The 20,046-nt window shown below is 38.2% G+C and overlaps 1 protein-coding gene across 1 annotated transcript; it reads left to right on the forward strand.

Moving 5' to 3' along the window:
- Positions 1-363: 363 nt before the first annotated feature.
- Positions 364-1,054, forward strand: LOC116590063. The gene is made up of 2 exons (XM_032341734.1): positions 364-454; positions 526-1,054. Exons 1-2 carry the CDS (start codon positions 381-383, stop codon positions 1,052-1,054), a joined length of 603 nt encoding a protein of 200 aa, XP_032197625.1. The 5' UTR covers positions 364-380.
- The last annotated feature ends 18,992 nt before the right edge of the window (positions 1,055-20,046 follow it).

Genomic DNA, 20,046 nt, shown 5'->3' on the forward strand with positions numbered 1-20,046 from the left:
CATACTACAGGTATACCCTACAATCCACAAGGTCAAGGAATAATTGAACGCGCCAATGGCACCTTCAAACGATGCTTACAAAAAATAAGAAAAGGGGGAATAGGGGATGACTACAAGTCACCCCGTGATCTTACATCTCTCACCCTTTACATTTTAAATTTTTTGTCCTTGGACCACAATGGTACATCTGCAGCGGACAGGCATGCGGCAGTTACCGAACGCACTCTAGCCCAGGCAAAGTGGAAGGATATACTCATGGGCCAATGGAGAGGCCCTGACCTGGTCCTAAGATGGCACCGAGGTTCTGTTTGTCTTTTTTCCACAGGATGCCCAAGTGCCTATCTGGGTCCCGGAGTGACTGATTAGAAGAATCGATCAACATGGCCCACCCCGTCCTGATGCTCGGCCTGATAGCGATCCTGGCGACACCAGCATCCCTTCAACAGATGCACCAATGGCCAATAGTGAAAGCCTGGCCGTTCCCCATGCCACTGACGAATGAGTCTGCCATCCTCCCTCCTGTATACCTACTTTCATTCCCATGCCTGTTTCTGTAAATCCTAACGATTTGCCTGTATTGCTCTCAAGACATAAAAGAGACTTTGGGATCACGGCAGCCATTATTGCCGCTGTAGCAGCCCCCGCAGCTCCAGCAACTGCAGCGGCTGTAGCTCTCACCACGTCTGTACAGACTGCCTCCACTCTTAATAACCTAACTACCGGAGTTGCAGAAGCCCTCGCCACACAAGAACTAATTAATGGCCACCTTCAAGCCGGTATTATGATCGTCAATCAGCAAGTAGATCTAATCCAGGAACAAGTGGACATTCTGCAGAAACTATTGACGACCGGATGCATCCAATCACTTTCTGGACTTTGCATAACCTCCGTGGCCTATAATGACCTTTCTATTGCCACTAATCTGTCGAAAGAGTTAAGCAGACACCTAAATGGGACATGGTCCAATCAATATTATAATTTGACAAGATTGTTAAGACAAGAAATATTCACTATTAATGCAACTAAGATTGACATAGCTCCATTACGGGATTAGGTAATGTAGTCCCAGTTTTTATTTTTGCTTTGTTTCCCTTAACTTTGAAGTAAGATCCACAAAAACATCACTAAGACCATTGTCAAGGAGCTCACCACCTATGTTTTCTTCTATGAATTTTATGGGATCAGGTCTTACATTCAATTCTCTAATCCATATTAGGTTAATTTTGTGTTTGGTATAAGATAGTGGTTCAGTTTCATTATTTTGCCTGTGGATTTAGTTTTTCCAATACCATTCTTTGAAGAAATGTCCTTTCTTTATTGTATGTTCTTGACTCTTTGTTGTAAATTAATGATCCGTGTATGAGTGGGTTTATTTTTAGTCTCTCAGCCAATGGAACAGATCTTTGTGTGTGTGTGTTTTATGCCAATACCACACTGGTTTAGTGTACTATAGCTTTGTAATATAGTTTGAATTCAGGAAGCTTGATATCCCACCTTTATTGTTTCTTTCTCAAAATTGCTTTGGCTATCTGGGGTCTTTTGTGATTTCATACAAATTTTTGTATTATTTGCTGTAGTCTTGTGAAAAATGCCATTGGAAATTTGATAGCGATTGCAGTGAATCTATAGATTTCTTTGGGTAGTTTGAACATTTTTAACAATATTGATTCTTTCAATCCATGAGCATGAAATACATTTCCATTTATTTATATCTTATTCAGTTTCATTCATAAAAGTGTTATAGTTTTCAGTGTATTGATCTTTCACCTCCTAGTCTAATTGTCCTGGCTAGGACTTCCAATATTTTCTTGAATAAAACTGACAGAGTGAGCATCCTTGTCCTGTACTTGATCTTACAGGAAACTCTTTCAGCTTTTCACTTTTGGGATATTAGCTGGGTAGTTGTCCTATGTAGCTTACATTATATTGAAGTGTGACCCTTCTATTTCCTTTTCATTGAATTTTTATCATAAATCGATGTTGAATTTTGTCAAATGTTTTTTCTGCATCTATTGAGATGACCATGTGATTTTTATCCTTCTAGATGTTAATGTGATATGTTACATTTTTTGATTTACAAATGTTGAACTATTCTTGAATCCCTGGAATAATTCCCACTTGATCATTGTGCATTATCTTTTTAATGTTGTCCAGTTCATTTTGCTAATATTTTATTGAGTAGTTTTGTGTCTGTGGTCATTAAGAATATTAGCTTGTAATTTTCTTTTTTTGTGGTATCCTTGCGTGATTCTTCTATTAGGGTAATGCTGGCCTCATAAAATGAGTTTGGAAGCATTCCCTTCTCTTCAAATTTTTTGAAATATTTTTGAGAAGGATAAGCATTAAATCTTTCAATGTTTAGTATAATTCACTAATGAAACCATCTGGTCTTGAACTATTGTTAGTTGGGAGGTTTTTGAAAACTGACCTGATCTCTTTACTAGTAATTTATCCGTTCAGATTTTCTATTTCTTCTTGATTTGGTCTTGGAAAATGATGTGTTTCTGGGAATTTGCCCAGTTTCTCTATGTTCTCCAATTTGTTGGCAGGCAATTGTTCATAGTAGTCTTATAATCCTTTGTATTTATATGATATCAGTTGTAATTTCTTATTTGCAATTTTGTTTATTTGAGCCCTCTCTCTTTTCCCCATGGTTATCAAAGAACCAGACCTTAGTTTCATTGACCTTTTTTTTAAAAAAAAATTTATTTCTATTTCATTTATATTTGCTCTGATCTTTATTATTTATTTCCTTCTACTAACTTTGTGCTTTGTTCTTATTTTTTTAGTTGTTTTAGGTATGAAGTTAGATTATTTGAGATTTTTCTTATTTCTTGAGGTAGGAGGAATTGCTATAAACATTTCTCTTAAAACCACTTTTGCTGAGGTTTCCCAAGATGGTGGAGGAGTGGGGGACTCCATTTCAATTGGTCCCCTGAATTTAGCTAGAAATCTACCAAGTTACTATGAACACCCATAAATAAAATCAACCTGAGATATAAGATTATACACGTATGGGGGCACCTGGGTGGCTCAGTGGGTTAAAGCCTCTGCCTTCACCTCAGATCATGATCCCAAGGTCCTGGGATCGAGTCCTGCATTGGGATCTTTGCTCAGTGGGGAGCCTGCTTCCTCCTCTCTCTCTGCCTACCTACTTGTGATCTGTCTGTCAAATAAATAAATAAAAATCTTTAAAAAAATGATCTCGCTCTTCCCACATATTAAAAAAAAAAAAGATTATACACATATGGATCTTTATGGGGGCAGAGGATCATCAGCTGAGAAGTTCAAAAGACAGAGTTGTGATTGCATGGACAGATATTGGAGGATAAACAGAAAGGGGATGGAGTTGCCAGAATCTAGCCATTGGAAAGTAATACCCCAGTGCAAAAGTGTCCTGTGCCTGGGGACCAGCAAAAGCTTGGAGATTGGTGGTGGCATGATGGGAAGGGATGGATAACAGCACTCAAACAGAACACAGGGGCTTAAGGGGCAAAGGTGGACCTAAGCCTGCAGTTCCAGGGCTGGCTGTAGCAGCTGCCCACACCTGAGAGGACCTGGCTCAGATTTGAGTTCATGGTCCTGGGGCTGGCAGCCACCACTACTGCTGCCACTGCCCATACCTGAGAGGACCTGGTTTGGACTTGTGCCCACAAAGCTGGGGCTCGCTGCCACCAGGGCCAAGGTCACCCAGACTGGGATTGCTCATGGTTTTGGTGGCACATGGGGGAGCAGAGACAAGTGGGCATCAGGATCCACCACTGGAGGATCTCTGGAGGACATGCACCATCTGTGGGAGGCTACAGTTTTTATCAGCACTTACAAAGGAAAGACTGTGTGTTCTGGAGGATTCAGAGAAGAGCAGACTGTGGTTTCTCTCCTCTAAGGAAGAGGTCTGAGTGTGGACAGTTTACTTGTTCTGACCCTCTGAAAAGGTGTGAAAAGCTGCCAGAGAACAAAAGCCTCCAAAGAACAAAAGCCCAAAAAAACTTTCCATGGAGCCCAGCCCCTTGATAGGGGGCAGGGCAAATCCACCCAAGTAGGATTGACTGAAAAACAATGTGGCAAGCCCCTTCCCCAGAATATGTTAGAAGAACAAGAGAACAACAATCCCAAGGCCCTCATAAAACAGTAAAACCCCAACACCATGGGGGAAACAGTATACTAAGCTCCTGGTGTTGCCTCGTGACCTGTGTATTTCTTAGATACAACTTTTCTCTCTCTTTGTAATTCTTTCTCATGCTTCTTCTTTTTTTTTTTAACTACTTATCATTTCAACTAGATATTTAATACAACATATCTCATAGTAACTTTTTAACTGAACTTTTCCACACATATACTTTTTTTCTTTTTCCTTATATATGTAGAGAGAGATATAAACTTCAATGTAGTCTTTTTCCCCTATTTAATACTGCCTTCACACGTATACCAGTTTTAATTTCCCCTTATCTCTGGGAGGTAGATTTCTATAAGAAAAAAAAACAAAATATACCCAGGTAGAACTGAATTATCCTTCCTCGCTCACATTGAGGGATTATAGCCACCTTCCCTTCATCCCCTCCCCTTTTATTTTGGGTTTCTTGTGTGTGTGTGTGTGTGTGTGTGTGTGTGTGTGTGTGTGCTGTTTGTATGTATATGTGTGTGCACACACATGTGTGTGTCTTTTTGTTTGTTTGTTTGTTTTTGTTTTTGTACGTTATAAATCTTATTCTTGGGTTTCATTATGGTTAGGTGTTTTATTTTGTTTTGCTGACTTTTTTTGTTTTTTGTTGTTGTTTGTGGGTTTGTTTTGTTGTTGTTTTGTTTGTTTGCTTGTTTGTTTTGTTTTTGTGGTGGCGGCTTCTGATTGCTCTGAAGTTTACCAGGGTGCACATTGCATGGATTGTGGTTGATATTATTGGCTGTACATGCCCTCAACCACACTCAACAAAATGACTAGGAATAGAAACTCCCAAAAGGAAAAGATCCAGAAACAATGACTTCTCCCACAGATCTAATGGATATGGATATAAGCAAAATGTCAGAAATAGACTTCAAGGTAGTTATAAAGCTAGGCTGGAGAAAACTATTAAAGACAACATAGATTCTCTAAGGGGAGAAATGAGAGCTGATTTGGCAGAAATAAAAAATGCTATCAATGAGATCTAATCTAATCTAGATACTCTAACAGCTAGGGTAAATGTGGCAGAGGAATGAATTAGTGATTTAGAAGACAAACTGATAGAAAAGGAGGAACAGGAGGAGGCCTGGAACAAACAGAATCCATGAAAACAGAATTAGAGAAATAAATTATGCCATGAAACATTCCAATGTTAGAATTATTGGGACCCTGAGGGAGTGGAGAGAGAGAAAACTAGAAGATATATTGGGGCAAATAAAAGCCAAGAACTTCCCTAATCTGGGGAATGAAACAAACATTACTGTCCTAGAGGCAGAGAGGACCCCTCCCAAGATCAAGGAAAACAGACCAATGCCCCAGCAAGTAATAGTAAAACTCACAAATCTTAGAACCAAAAGAAACCATCTCAAGGAAAGTTAGGGGGAAGAGATTCCTTACATACAGAGGTAGGAACATCAGAATAATGTCAGACTTGTCCACAGAGACCTGGCAAGCCAAAAAGTGCTGGCAAGACATATTCAGGGTACTAAATGAGAAGGACATGCAGCCAAGAATTCTTTATCCAATAAGGCTGTCATTCAGAATGGATGGAAGGATAAGGAGCTTCCAGGGCCTGCAGAGACTGAAAGAATATGACCACTAAGCTGACCCTGCCAGAAATATTAAGGGGGGTTCTATAAAAGGAAAAAGACTCCAAGAGTGATATAGAACAGAAATATACAGAGACAATCCAAAGAAACAAGGATTTCACAGAAAACATGATGACAATAAAATCTTATCTTTCAATAATCATGCTCAACGTGAATGGCCTAATTGCTCCCATAAAATGGCACAAGGTTGAAGATTAGATAAAAAGATAAGACCCATCCATATTTTGCCCACAAGAGACTCATTTTGAACCTAAAGTTACATCCAGACTGAAAGTGTAGTGATGGAGAAACATCTTTAATGCCAATGGACTTCAAAAGAAAACTGGGGTGACAATTCTCCTATCAGGGGCACCTGGGTGCCTCAGTGGATTAGGCCTCTGCCTTAGGCTCAGGTCGTGATCTCAGGGTCCTGGGATAGAGCCTAGCATCGGGCTCTCTGCTCAGCAGGGAGCCTGCTTCCCTCACCCTCCTGCCTGCCTCTCTGCCTACTTGTGATTTCTCTTTCTGTCAAATAAATAAATAAAATATTTAAAAAATATTCTCATATCAGACAAATTAGATTTTAAGCTAAAGACTATAATTAGAGATACAGAAGGACACTATATCTTTCTTAAAGTGTTTATCCAACAAGAAGATCTAACAATTGTAAATATCTGTGCCCCCAACATGGAAGCAGCCAACTACATAAGCCAACTGTTAACCAAAAATAGAGACATATTGATAATAAATAATACATTAATTGTAGGAGACCTCAGCACTCCACTCTCAGCAACAGACAGATTATTTAAGCAGAAAATCAACAAAGAAACAAGAGCTTTGAATGACACTGAACCAGATGGGCCTCATAGATATACAAAGAACTTTCTACCCTAAAACAAGAGAATACTCAATCTTCTCAAGCGCACATGGAACTTTCTTCAGAATAGACCACATACTGGGTCACAAATTCGGTCTTATCTGATACCAAAGATCGAGATTATTCCCTACATATTCGCAAACCACAATGCTTTGAAACTGTCACAGTCAGTTTCTTGTCAGTCACAAGAGAATGTTTCAAAGAAATTCAAACAATTTAGAATTTGTTCAATTTGGAAACTAAACGCCATCCTGCTCAAGAATGTTTGGGTCAACCATTAAATTAAAGAAGAACTTAAACAATTCATGGAAACCAATGAGAATGAAGACACATTGGTCCAAAACCTTTGGAATATGGCAAAAGCAGTGCTAAGGAGAGGAAGTACATAACCATCCAAGCCTCACTCAAAAAACTAGAAAAGCCCCCCAAAATGTTCTCCCTCTGTCCCTCCTCAAGCTTGTACTCTTTCACACTCTCTCTCTTTTGGGTAAACAAATGATTTTTTTTTAAATTCTCTCATTTCTAGATGACCCATTGCTTGTTCACTAGCATGTTGTATAATCAACACATTTTTGTGCTTTTCCAGTTTTCTTTTTTTTTTAAGATTTTATTTATTTATTTGACAGAGAGAGATCACAAGTAGGCAGAGAGGCACGCAGAGAGAGAGAGAGAGGAGGAAGCAGGCTCCCTGCTGAGCAGAGAGCCCGATGCGGGATTCGATCCCAGGACCCTGAGATCATGACCTGAGCCGAAGGCAGCGGCTTAACCCACTGAGCCACCCAGGCGCCCCACCAGTTTTCTTTTTTAATTCATTTCTAGTTTCATACCATTGTCATCAGAGAAGATTTTTTTTAAAGATTTTATTTATTTATTTGAGAGAGAAAGAGCATGAGAGGACAGAGGTCAGCTGGAGAAGCAGACTCCTACTGAGCAGGGAGACTGATGTGGGACTCAATCCTGGGACTCCATGACCTGAGCCAAAGGCAGTCATCTAACCAACTGAGCCACCCAGTCACCCCCCGAGAAGATGACTGATGTGATTTCAATTTTCTTGAATTTATTGAGACTTGCTTTGTGGTCTACTGTATGTTCTATTTTATAGGATGTTCCCTGTGCACATGAGGAAAATGTGTATTTTTGTTTTTGGATACCATGTTCTGCATACATCTTTAAAGTCCATTTACTCTAGTGTATGACTTAAAATCAATGTTTTCTTATTGATTTTCTATCTGGATGGTCTATACATTGATGTGGGGTATGAAAACTCCCTACCATTATTGCATGGTGTAAATTTCTCCCTTTATTTGGCTTAATATTTATTTATATATTTAGGTGCTCCTATGTCCAAAGCATACATATGTTCTATCTTCTTGCTGAATACTGACCCCTTTATCTTTACGTAATTCCTTTCTTTACCTTTTACTACAATCTTCGTTCTAAAGTCTGTGTTGTCTGATGTGACTACAGCCTCACCAGATTTATTTTCATTTCCATTTGCATGGAATCTTTTCTCCATCCCTTCACTTTTGGTCTGAAGTCACTTCTGAAATGGCTTTTTTTTTTTTTTAAAGACTTTATTTATTTGACAGACAGAGATCACAAGTAGGCAGAGAGGCAGGCAGAGAGAGAGGAGGAGGAAGCAGGTTCCCCGCTGAGCAGAGAGACCCTGGGTTCACGACCTGAGCCAAAAGCAGAGGCTTTTAACCCACTGAGCCACCCAGGTGCCCCTGAAATGACTTTCTTGTAGGAATTATGTAAATATCTTGTTTTACGGTTTTTTTTTTAACTGCTCAGCAACTCTCTTGATTGGAGAATTTAGTCCATTGACATTTAAAGTATTGATAAGTATATCAATTATTATTACCATTTCTTTGTATTGTTTTCTGGCTTTTATTTTTTATTTTATTTTATTTTATTATTATTATTATTATTATTATTATTATTAATTATTTTGTAGTTCCCATCTGACCCTTTCGTCTCTTTCCCCCTTCCTTTGTGGTTTTATGGTTTTCTTTAGTGTTACATTAGGATTGTTTTCTCATATCTTGGCGTGTATTTATTATGCATTCTAGCTTTGTAGTTACCATGAAGTTTCACATAAGCATCCTATATGTATATAATAGTCTGTCTTAAGCTTGCAGCAACTTAAATTTGAACAAATTCCAAAACTTTACATTTTTACTACACATCACACTGAGTTTTACATTTTCTATGTCACATTTTACATCCTTATATTTTTGCTTTCCTTAAGTAATTATTATGGTTTCAGCTAATTGTACTACTTTTGTTGAACCTTCATACTTATAAGTGATTAATCCACTATCTTTACTATATATTTTCCTTTTTCACTGAGATTTTCACTTTTGTTATATTTTTGTTTTTCTTAATTAGTGCCATTTTTTTTCAGCTTAAAGAAGTTCCTTTAACAGTTCTCAAAAGGCAAGTTTATTATTGACAAACTACTTCAACTTTTTTATTTAAATTCAATTTAGTTAACATATACTGCATTACTAGTTTCAGTGGTTGAATTTAGTGATTCATCAATTGTGTACACCCAGTGCTCATTACCTCACGTTCCTTTCTTAATGTCCATCATCGAACTATCCCCTCTCTTGAAAACAGTATAGAGGTTCCTCAAAAAGTTAAAAATAGAACTATCCTATGACCCAGCACTACAATATATTTATTCAAAGGACTCCTCCAGCTTTTTCTTATTTATCTGGAAAACTCTTAAATCTCTCCCTTTCAATTCTGAATGAAAACCTTGCCAAGTAAAAGATTGCTGGTTGGAAGTTGTTTTTGTTTTTTGGTTTTGTTTTTGTTGTTATTTTTGTTGCTATTATTGTTTCCCTTCAGTCACTTTCTTCTGGCTTGTAAAATTTCTGCTGAGAAGTCTGATGGTATCCTTATGGGCTTGCTCTTATATATATGAAATTATTTTCCTCTTGCTGCTTTTAAGATTCTTTATCTCTAACTTTGGCCATTTTATTAATGTGTATGGTGTAGATCTTTTGGGGTTCATTTTATTTGGAATTCTCTGGGACGTATGGATGTAGATGTCTATTTCCTTGTCAAGTTAGAGAAGCTGTCAACCATTACTTTTTTCAAATAGTTTTCTTTCTCTTTCTCTTCTTCTTAGATATTATAATGCAATCTTATTCTGCTTGATGTTGTTCCAAAGTTCCGTTAAGGGATTTTTAATTTTTAAAAGCTGTGATCATTAAGAGAGCATGGTACTGGCACAAAAATGGACACATAGAGCTGTGGAACAGAGTAGAGAGCCCAGATATGGACCTGCAACTCTATGGTCAAATAATCTTAGACAAATAAGGAAAAAAAATACAGTGGAAAAAAGACAGTCTCTTCAATAAATGGTACTGGGGAAATAGGACAGCTACATGTAGAAGAATGAAATTTGACCATTCTCTTACACCATACACAAAGATAAACTTGAAATAGATAAAAGACCTCAACATGAGGCAGGAATCCATCAGAATCCTAGAGGAGAACATAGGCAATAACCTCTTCAACATTGGCCACAGCAACTTCTTTCAAGATGTGTCTCCAAAGGCAAAAGAAACAAATGTGGAAATGAACTTTTGGTATTTTATCAAGATCAAAAGCTTCTGCACAGCAAAGGAAATGGTGAAAAAACAGAGGGAACCCATGGAATGGGAGAAGATATTTGCAAATGACAGTACAGACAAAAAGTTGATATCCAGGATCTATAAAGAACTCCTCAAACTCAATACATACAAAACAGATAATCACATCAAAAAATGGGCAGAAGAGTACAGATCCTTTACCTCTTTGGTTAGGTTTATTCCCAGGTATCTTATGGTTCTTGGTGCTATAGTAAATGGAATCGATTCTCTAATTTCCCTTTCTGTCTTTGCATTATTAGTGTATAAGAAAGCCACTGATTTCTGCACGTTGACTTTGTATCCTGCCACGTTGCTGAATTGCTGTATGAGTTCTAGTAGTTTGGGGGTAGAGACTTTTGGGTTTTCCATATAAAGAATCATGTCATCTGCAAATAGAGAGAGTTAGACTTCTTCATTACCAATTTGGATACCTTTAATTTCTCTTTGTTGTCTGATTGCTGTTGCTAGGACTTCTAATACTATGTTGAACAAGAGTGGTGAGAGTGGGCATCCTTGTCGTGTTCCTGATCTCAACGGGAAGGACACAAGCTTTTTCCCATTGAGGATGATATTTGCTGTGGGTCTTTCATAGATAGATTTGATGAAGTTCAGGAAGGTTCCCTCTATCCTTATACTTTGAAGTGTTTTAATCAGGAATGGATGCTGGATTTTGTCAAATGCTTTTTCTGCATCAATTGAGAGGACCACGTGGTTCTTCTTTTTTCTCTTATTAATTTGTTCTATCACATTGATTGATTTGCGAATGATGAACCATCCTTGTAGCCCAGGGATGAATCCCACCTGGTCATGGTGGGTAATCTTTTTAATGTGCTGTTGGATCCTGTTGGCTAGGATCTTGTTGAGAATCTTAGCATCCATATTCATCAGTGATATTGATCTGCAATTCTCCTTTTTGGTGTGGTCTTTGCCTGGTTTGGGGATCAGGGTAATGCTGGCTTCATAAAAAGAGTCAGGAAGTTTTCCTTCTGCTTCAATTTTTTGAAACAGCTTCAAGAGAAGAGGTGCTATTTCTTCTTTGAAAGTTTGGTAGAATTCCCCAGGGAATCCGTCAGGTCCTGGGCTCTTGTTTTTTGGAAGGTTTTTCATCACCGCTTCAATCTCGTTGCTAGATATTGGTCTATTCAGGTTGTCAATTTCTTCCTGATTCAATTTTGGGAGTTTACAGTTTTCCATGAATGCATCCATTTCATCTAGGTTGCTTAGCTTATTGGCATATAACTGTTGATAATAGCTTCTGATCTGTACTCAAGGAACTACAGAACACTCATGAAAGAAATTGAAGAAGACACAAAAAGATGGAAGACCATTCCATGCTCTTGGATCGGAAGAATAAACATTGTTAAAATGTCTATACTGCCTAGAGCAATCTATACTTTTAATGCTATTCCGATCAAAATTCCACCAGTATTCTTCAAAGAGCTGGAGCAAATAATCCAAAAATTTGTATGAAATCAGAAGATACCCCGAATCGCTAAGGAAATGTTGAAAAACAAAAATAAAACTGGGGGCATCACGTTACCTGATTTCAAGCTTTACTACAAAGCTGTGATCACCAAGACAGCATGGTACTGGCATAAAAACAGACACATAGACCAGTGGAACAGAGTAGAGAGCCCAGATATGGACCCCCAACTCTATGGTCAAATAATCTTCGACAAAACAGGAAAAAATATACAGTGGAAAAAAGAGAGTCTCTTCAATAAATGGTGCTGGGAAAACTGGGCAGCTATATGTAGAAGAATGAAACTCGACCATTCTCTTACACCATACACAAAGATAAACTCAAAAAGAATAAAATACCTCAATGTGAGACAGGAATCCATCAGAATCCTAGAGGAGAACATAGGCAGTAATCTCTTCGATATCAGCCACAGCAACTTCTTTCAAGGTATGTCTCCAGGGCGCCTGGGTGGCTCAGTGGGTTGAGCCTCTGCCTTCGGCTCGGGTCGTGGTCTCTGGGTCCTGGGATCGAGTCCCACATCAGGCTCTCTGCTCAACGGGGAGCCTGCTTCCTCCTCTCTCTCTCTGCCTGCCTCTCTGCCTACTTATGATCTCTGTCTGTCAAATAAATAGGTGAAATCTTAAAAAAAAAAAAAGGAAAAAAAGATATGTCTTCAAAGGCAAAGGAAACAAAAGCGAAGATGAACTTTTGGGACCTCATCAAAATCAAAAGCTTCTGCACAGCAAAGGAAACAGTCAAGAAAACAAAGAGGTAACCCATGGAATGGGAGAAGATATTTGCAAATGACAGTACAGACAAAAGGTTGATATCTAGGATCTATAATGAACTCCTCAAACTCAACACACACAAAACAGACAATCATATCAAAAAATGGGCAGAAGATATGGACAGACACTTCTCCAGTCAAGACATACAAATGGCTATCAGACACATGAAAAAATGTTCATCATCACTAGCCATCAGGGAGATCCAAATTAAAACTACATTGAGATATCCACTTACACCAGTTAGAATGGCCAAAATTAGCAAGACAGGAAACAACATGTGTTGGAAAGGATGTGGAGAAAGAGGAACCTTTTTACACTGTTGGTGGGAATGCAAGTTGGTGCAGCCTCTTTGGAGAACAGTGAAGAGATTCCTCAAGAAATTAAAAATAGAACTTCCCTATGACCCTGCCATTGCACTACTGGGTATTTACCCCAAAGATACAGATGTAGTGGAAAGAAGGGTCATCTGTACCCCAATGTTTATAGCAGCAATGGCCACGGTTGCCAAACTGTGGAAAGAACCAAGATGCCCTTCAACGGATGAATGGATAAGGAAGATGTGGTCCAATATACACTATGGAGTATTATGCCTCCATCAGAAAGGATGAATACCCAACTTTTGTAGCAGCATGGACGGGACTGGAAGATATTATACTGAGTGAAATAAGTCAAGCAGAGAGAGTCAATTATCATATGGTTTCACTTATTTGTGGAGCATAACAAATAGCATGGAGAACATGGGGAGTTAGAGAGAAGGGGTTGGGGTAAATTGGAAGGGGAGGTGAATCATGAGAGACTATGGACTCTGAAAAACAATCTGAGGGGTTTGAAGTGGCGGGGGGGGGTGGTCGGGGTACCAGGTGGTGGGTATTATAGAGGGCACAGATTGCATGAAGCACTGGGTGTGGTGAGAAAATAATGATACTGTTATGCTGAAAATAAATAAACGAAAAAAAAAATGGGCAGGAGACATGAACAGACACTGCTCCAATGCAGACATACAAATGGCTAACAGACACATGAAAAAATGTTTATCATCACTAGCCATCAGGGAGAGTCAAATCAAACCACATTGAGATACCACCTTACTCCAGTTACAAAAGTTGGGTATTCATCCTTTCTGATGGAGGCATAATACTCCATAGTGTATATTGGACCACATCTTCCTTATCCATTCATCCGTTGAAGGGCATCTTGGTTCTTTCCACAGTTTGGCGACTGTGGCCATTGCTGCTATAAACATTGGGGTACAGATGGCCCTTCTTTTCACTACATCTGTATCTTTGGGGTAAATACCCAGTAGTGCAATGGAAAAGTGCAAAGGAAACAAAAGTGAAAATTAATTGTTGCAACTTCATCAAGATCAAAAGGTTCTGCACAGCAAAGGAAACAGTCAAAAAACAAAGAGGCAATCACAGAATGAGAGAAGATATTCACAAATGACTATACAGACAAAGGGCTGATATCCAACATCTATAAAGAACTCCTCAAACTCAACACACACAAAACAGATAATCATGTCAAAAAAAAAAAAAAATGGGCAGAAGACATGAACAGACACTTCTTCAATGAAGACATAGAAAATGGCTAACGGACACATGAAAAAAAATGTTCATCATCACTAGCCATCAGGGGGATTCAAATCAAAACCATACGTAGATACCACCTTACACCAGTTAAGATGGCCACAATTAACAAGACAGTAAACAAGGTGTGTTGGAGAGGATGTGGAGAAAGGGGAAGCTTCATACACTGTAGTTGGGAATTCAAGTTGGTGCAGCCACTTTGGAAAACAGTGTGGAGATTCCTTGAGAATTTAAAAATAGAGCTACCCTATGACTCTGCAAATGCACTACTGGGTATTTACCCCAAAGATACAGATGTAGTGAAAAGAAGGGCCATCTGTACCCCAATGTTCATAGCCGCAATGGCCATGGTCGCCAAACTGTGGAAAGAACCAAGATGCCCTTCAACAGATGAATGGATAAGGAAAATGTGGTCCATATACACATGGAGTATTATGCCTCCGTCAGAAAGGATGAATACCCAACTTTTGTATCAACATGGACAGGACTGGAGATTATGCTGAGTGAAATAAGCCAAGCAGAGAGAGTCAATTATCATAGAGTTTAGCTTATTTGTGGAGCATAAGGAATAACACAGAAAACATGTGGAGATGGAGAAGAGAGGTGAGTTGGGAGAAATTGGATGGGGAGATGAACCATGAGAGACTGTGAACTCTGAAAAACAATCTGAGGGTTTTGCAGGGGAGGAGACTGGGTGAGCCTGGTGGTGGGTATTGTCGAGGGCACATATTGTATGGTGCACTGGGTGTGGTGCATAAACAATGAATTCTGGAACACTGAAAAGAAACAAAACTTTTTTTAAAAATTAGTCATTTTTAATTAAGTCATAAATAAATAAATAAATATATTTTTCCCCTTTTTGCTTCTCTGTCAATATGATTTCTATTGCTCTGTCTTCTAGCTCACTGTTCCAGTCTTTTGCTTCTTCCAGTCTGCTGTTGAACCCTTCTATTTTTTCAGTATTTTTCAGTTTGATTGTTGTATTCTTCAGCTCTGTTACTTCTGTTTGAACTTTCTTATATTTTATATATCCTTATTGAAGAGATATACTATGTTTATCCATTTTTCTCCCTATTTTAGTGAACATATTTATGATTATTTCTTTGAACTCTTTTTTCAGGTATATCACTTATCTCTGTTTCATCAATGATTTTTTTCTGAAGTTTTCTCTTGTTCTTTATTTTGGAACATATCCTTCTCTCTATTTATTTTTCCTGAAACTTTATATTTGTTTCTATGTATTGGGAGAAGTTTCTTTTAGTCATGAAGGAGTGGTCACTGGAAGGCTATAGATATTTTTCAATCTGTTTTCTGTACAGTGCCCTGTTTTGCTAATGGTCTTTGTTCTGTGGGTCTCAGAAATGAAAGTCCCCTTGGTAAGCAGCACCAGATATTCAAAGGTTGTCCCTTGGGTAGGGTGTGTGCACCCATAGAGTCTGTCAGGGCAGCAGCTACTGTGGAGAAGAAATGAGCCAGGTCTGGTGGAGTGAGTCCAAAGTGAACACTAGGGCAGGGACAAGTGACAATAGAATGAAGCTTGAGAGTGCAAAAATGATACCCACTAATACAAGTCTAACAAGGAAAAAGGACATTTAAAAATAGCATCTGCTGGTGTTCTTCTCTAGGATTTTGATGGATTCCTGTCTCACACTTAGGTTTTTCATCCATTTCCAATTTATTTTTGTGTATGATGTAAGAAAGTGGCCCTATTTCATTCTTCTGCAGGTGTCTGTTCAATTTTTCTAACACTATTTGCTGAAGAGACTATCATTTTTTCATTGAATACTCCTTCTTGCTTTGTTGAACATTAATTGAACATAGAGCTGAGGGTTCATTTCTAGGTTCTCTATTCTATTCCATTGATCTATGTGTCTCCTTTTATGCCAGTATTATACTGTATTGATGATTATAGCTTTGTAATACAGCTCAAAGTCCAGAACTTTGTCTCCAGCTTTGGTTTTTGTTTTCAACAAAAAAATAGCTTTGACTGTTTAGGGTCTTTTCTGGCTCTCTATAAATTTTAGAATTGGTTTTTCCAGTTCTGTGAAAAATTCTGGTGGTATTTTGAAAGGGATCGCATTGAATTTGTAAATTGCTTTGCATAGTATAGACACTTTAGCGATATTTGTTCTTCCACTCCATGAGCATGAAATTTTTTTTTCATTTCTTTGTGTCTTCTTCAATTTCTTTTATAAGTATTCTATAGTTTGCTAAGTGCAGATCCTTTATCTCTTTGGTTAGGTTTATTCTTAGGTATCTTATCATTTTTGGTGTAATAGTCAATGGGATTGGTTTCTTGATTTCTCTTCATGCTGTTTCTTTATCAGTGTATAGAAACAGATTTCTGTGCATTGATTTAATATCCTGTGACTTTGCTGAATTACTGTATCAGTTCTAGCAATTTTGTTTGATATCTTTCTTGTTTTCTACAGAGAGTATCATGTCATCTATGAAGAGTGAAAGTTTGAATTCTTCTTTGCTGATTTGGATGCCTTTTATATCTTTCTGTTGTCTGATTGTTGAGACTAGGGCTTCCAGTACAATGTTGAACAATAGTGGTGAGAGTGGACAACCCTCTCATGTTTGTAACTCTAGGGGAAAAGTTCTCAGTTTTCCTGCACTGAGGAAGATATTACCTGTGAATCTTTTGTACATGGCCTTTATGATGTTGAGGTATGTTCCCTCTATCCCAACCTCATTGAGGGTTTTTGTCAAGGAAGGATACTATATTTTGTCAAATGCTTTTTCTGCCTCTATTGAGAGGATCATATGGTTCCATATTCATTCTTATCCATAATTTATTAAACTGGTGTGTCATGTTGATTAATTTGTAGACATTGAATCACCCCTGCAGTCCAGGAATAAATCCATTTGGTCATGATGAATAATCCTTTTAATGCATGTTGGATCCTATTAGCTAGTAGCTTGTTGAGAATTTTTGCATCTATGTTCAATAAGGATACTGGCTTGTAATTTAACCTCTTTGACCTTGGCCAGAGCAACTTATTGCTAGACACATCCCAGAAGTTAGGGGAACAAAAACAAAAATGAACTATTGGGATTTCATCAGGATTAAAAGCTTTTGCACAACAAAGGAAAGAATTATCAAAACTAAAAGACAACCTACAAAATGGGAGAAGATATTCACAAAAGACATATCAGATAAAGGGAAAGTAACCAAAATCTATAAAAACTTATCAAACTCAACACCAAAAAAAACCCCAAATAATCCAGTCAAGAAATGGGCAGAGAACATGTTGGACATGTTGGACATGGACATTTCTCCAAAGAAGACATATAATAGTCAATAGACACATGAAAAACTGCTCAATATCACTCAGCATGAAGAACATACAAATCAAATCCAGAATGAGATACCACCTCACACCAGTCAGAATGGCTAAAACTAACAAGTCAGGAAACAGCAAGTGTTGGTGAGAATACAGAGAAAGGGGAACCCTCTTACCCTGTTGGTGGGAATGTAAACTGGTGCAACCACTCTGGAAAATGGTATGTAGGTTCCTCAGAAAGTTAAAAAAAGAGCTACCCTACAACCCAGTAATTGCCCTTCTAGGTATTTACCCAAAGGATACAAAAATAGTGATTCAAAGGAGCACCTGCTCTCCAATTGTGTGTAGCAGCAATGTCCACAATACCCAAAATATGGAAAGAGTCCGGGTGTCAATTGACAGAGGAATAGATAAAGAAGATGTGGAATATTACTCAGCCATCAAACAAATGAAATCTTGGCATTTGCAATGACATGGATAGAACCAGAAGGTATTATGCTAAGCAAATAGGTCAATCAGAGAAAGACAAACACCATATTATTTCACTCATATGTGGAATCTAATAAATAAAATAGATGAGGGGCACCTGGGTGGCTCAGTGGGTTAAGCCTCTGCCTTTGGCTCAGGTCATGATCTCAGGGTTCTGGGATTGAGTCCTGCATCGGGCTCTCTGCTCAGCAGGGAGCCCTTCCTCCTCTCTCTCTGCCTCTCTGCCTACTTGTGATCTCTATCTGTCAAATAAATAAATAAAATCTTTTTTAAAAAATAGATGAACATAGGGGAAGGGAAGGAAAATAAAATAAGATGAAAGCAGAGAAGGAGGCAAACCATAAAAGACTCAAGTCTAGGAAACAAACTGAAGGAGAGTTGGGGGGGATGAGGTTATTGGGTGATGGGTACTTGATATAATGAGTACTGGGTGTTTATGCAACTGATGAATAAGTAAGCTTTACCCTTGAAGCTAATAATACACTATATGTTAACTAAATTGAATTAAAAAAAAAAAAAAAAAAACCACCTGCCGGTACCTCTGCATCTGTAGAGATCTTCTAGGGACTTTTATCCCTTCAGTATATCCCCTAAGACTAGTCAAAGAATCTCCCTCAAATATGATCCAGGTGTTTCTCAAACTACTGCTTCTTTATTGAGACTCATAATAATGTGATTCTGTGTGAGTCCTTCATGATAGCAGTCTCAGTCCTTTGCCTGTCTCAGACACTAGCCCTGATAGTTTTCAAAGCTAATAATTTGGGGAGCTTACTTTTCTGTTGCAGGTCTCATGGGTTGGGTTAACCCATGTGGGCAAACTTGTTCCTCAGAAAGGAGCTGTGCCTTTATGATATCCTTCCTTTTTGTAAGTCACTACATTGGGGATGGCGGTCCTTAGCCAGATCATTTTTGCTCTTCCTACTGGTCTTGATATGACTTGCTTGTTTTGTTTTGTGGAAGAGCTTCTCTGCCAGTTTTCAGATATTTTTCAATGAGAATGTCCTATACGTAGTTGTAACTTTGTTGTGTCTGTGGAAGGAGATGAACTCAGGTTCTCCTTATGCTGCCATCTGGAACCCTTCCTCTGACATCCTCCCCAGTCTGTTTGAAAGAAAGGTAGGAAAGAGGAAGAATAAGAGAAAGACTAGTTATCAACAGAAGAAGGTTGAAACCCAACTCAAGGAAGAGCTTCTAAGAAAACGAGTCACTTAGAATGACAGTGAGAAAATACTGGTATTGAAGCAGTGACCAGGTAAGAAAATATTTTCTAATATGCCTACAGCCTGAATTTATGAGCAAGAAGGTGAAATGACCCAGAAGGTGAGGGAAGGAAGAACCCAGAGTAAAACAAATCCCTCTTCCCTTTAAGTCTTCAGATGTAATTCAATTTGAAGAAGATAGTAATTCAGTCATTATGGAGGTGCTTCTCTTTTTGACCAAGTAACAGGGAAAAGAATTAATCTCCTGCTTGGCAACAAAAACGTGACAGAATATTTGAAACAATGGTTTTTCAGGACATGGAACATCAGACATTGAAGACTGGAGATCTCTCAGAGATGGGAAACAAATTAGATGAGCCCTAAGGTCACTCTAGTTTAGTGCCCTGAAAGAGTTTCCAGTGTGTGGTGTAGGTAGAGAGATCCAGGAACACCATGACAGGTCCCTGAGTCAAGGAGACATTGATGAGAGTCTGGGAAACTAAGATGGCTAGAGTTTATAGGACAGAACACCAGAAAAGTAATGGTGTAAACACTCCAATTAAGGCAGGATTTTTCAGCTTGGACAAATGGCAAGACACTTTATAAACTAGCTACAAGAAACACACCTTAAATACTAAGACACAAATAGGTTAAAAATAAAAGGATGAGAAAAAGTATATCATTCTAAAAATAAGAGAAAGTTACAGCAGACACATTAATATAAGATTGAAGTAGACTTCAGAGCAAAGAATATTAACATAGATAACTGAATCATATTATTTGGACCAAGGGACAATTCATCAAAAAGACAAAATAGGTGTATAGATCATAATCCCACATTTATAAAACTTCTATAAAAAAATAGGACAAAGTCTTTCTGACACTAATTCAGACAAAATTTTAGATAAGACACTGAAAGCAAGATTCACAAAAGAAAAAAAAATAACTTGGATTCCACCAAAA

This window comes from Mustela erminea, chromosome 5, assembly GCF_009829155.1.
Source record: "Mustela erminea isolate mMusErm1 chromosome 5, mMusErm1.Pri, whole genome shotgun sequence".
Taxonomy (NCBI): Eukaryota; Metazoa; Chordata; class Mammalia; order Carnivora; family Mustelidae; genus Mustela; species Mustela erminea.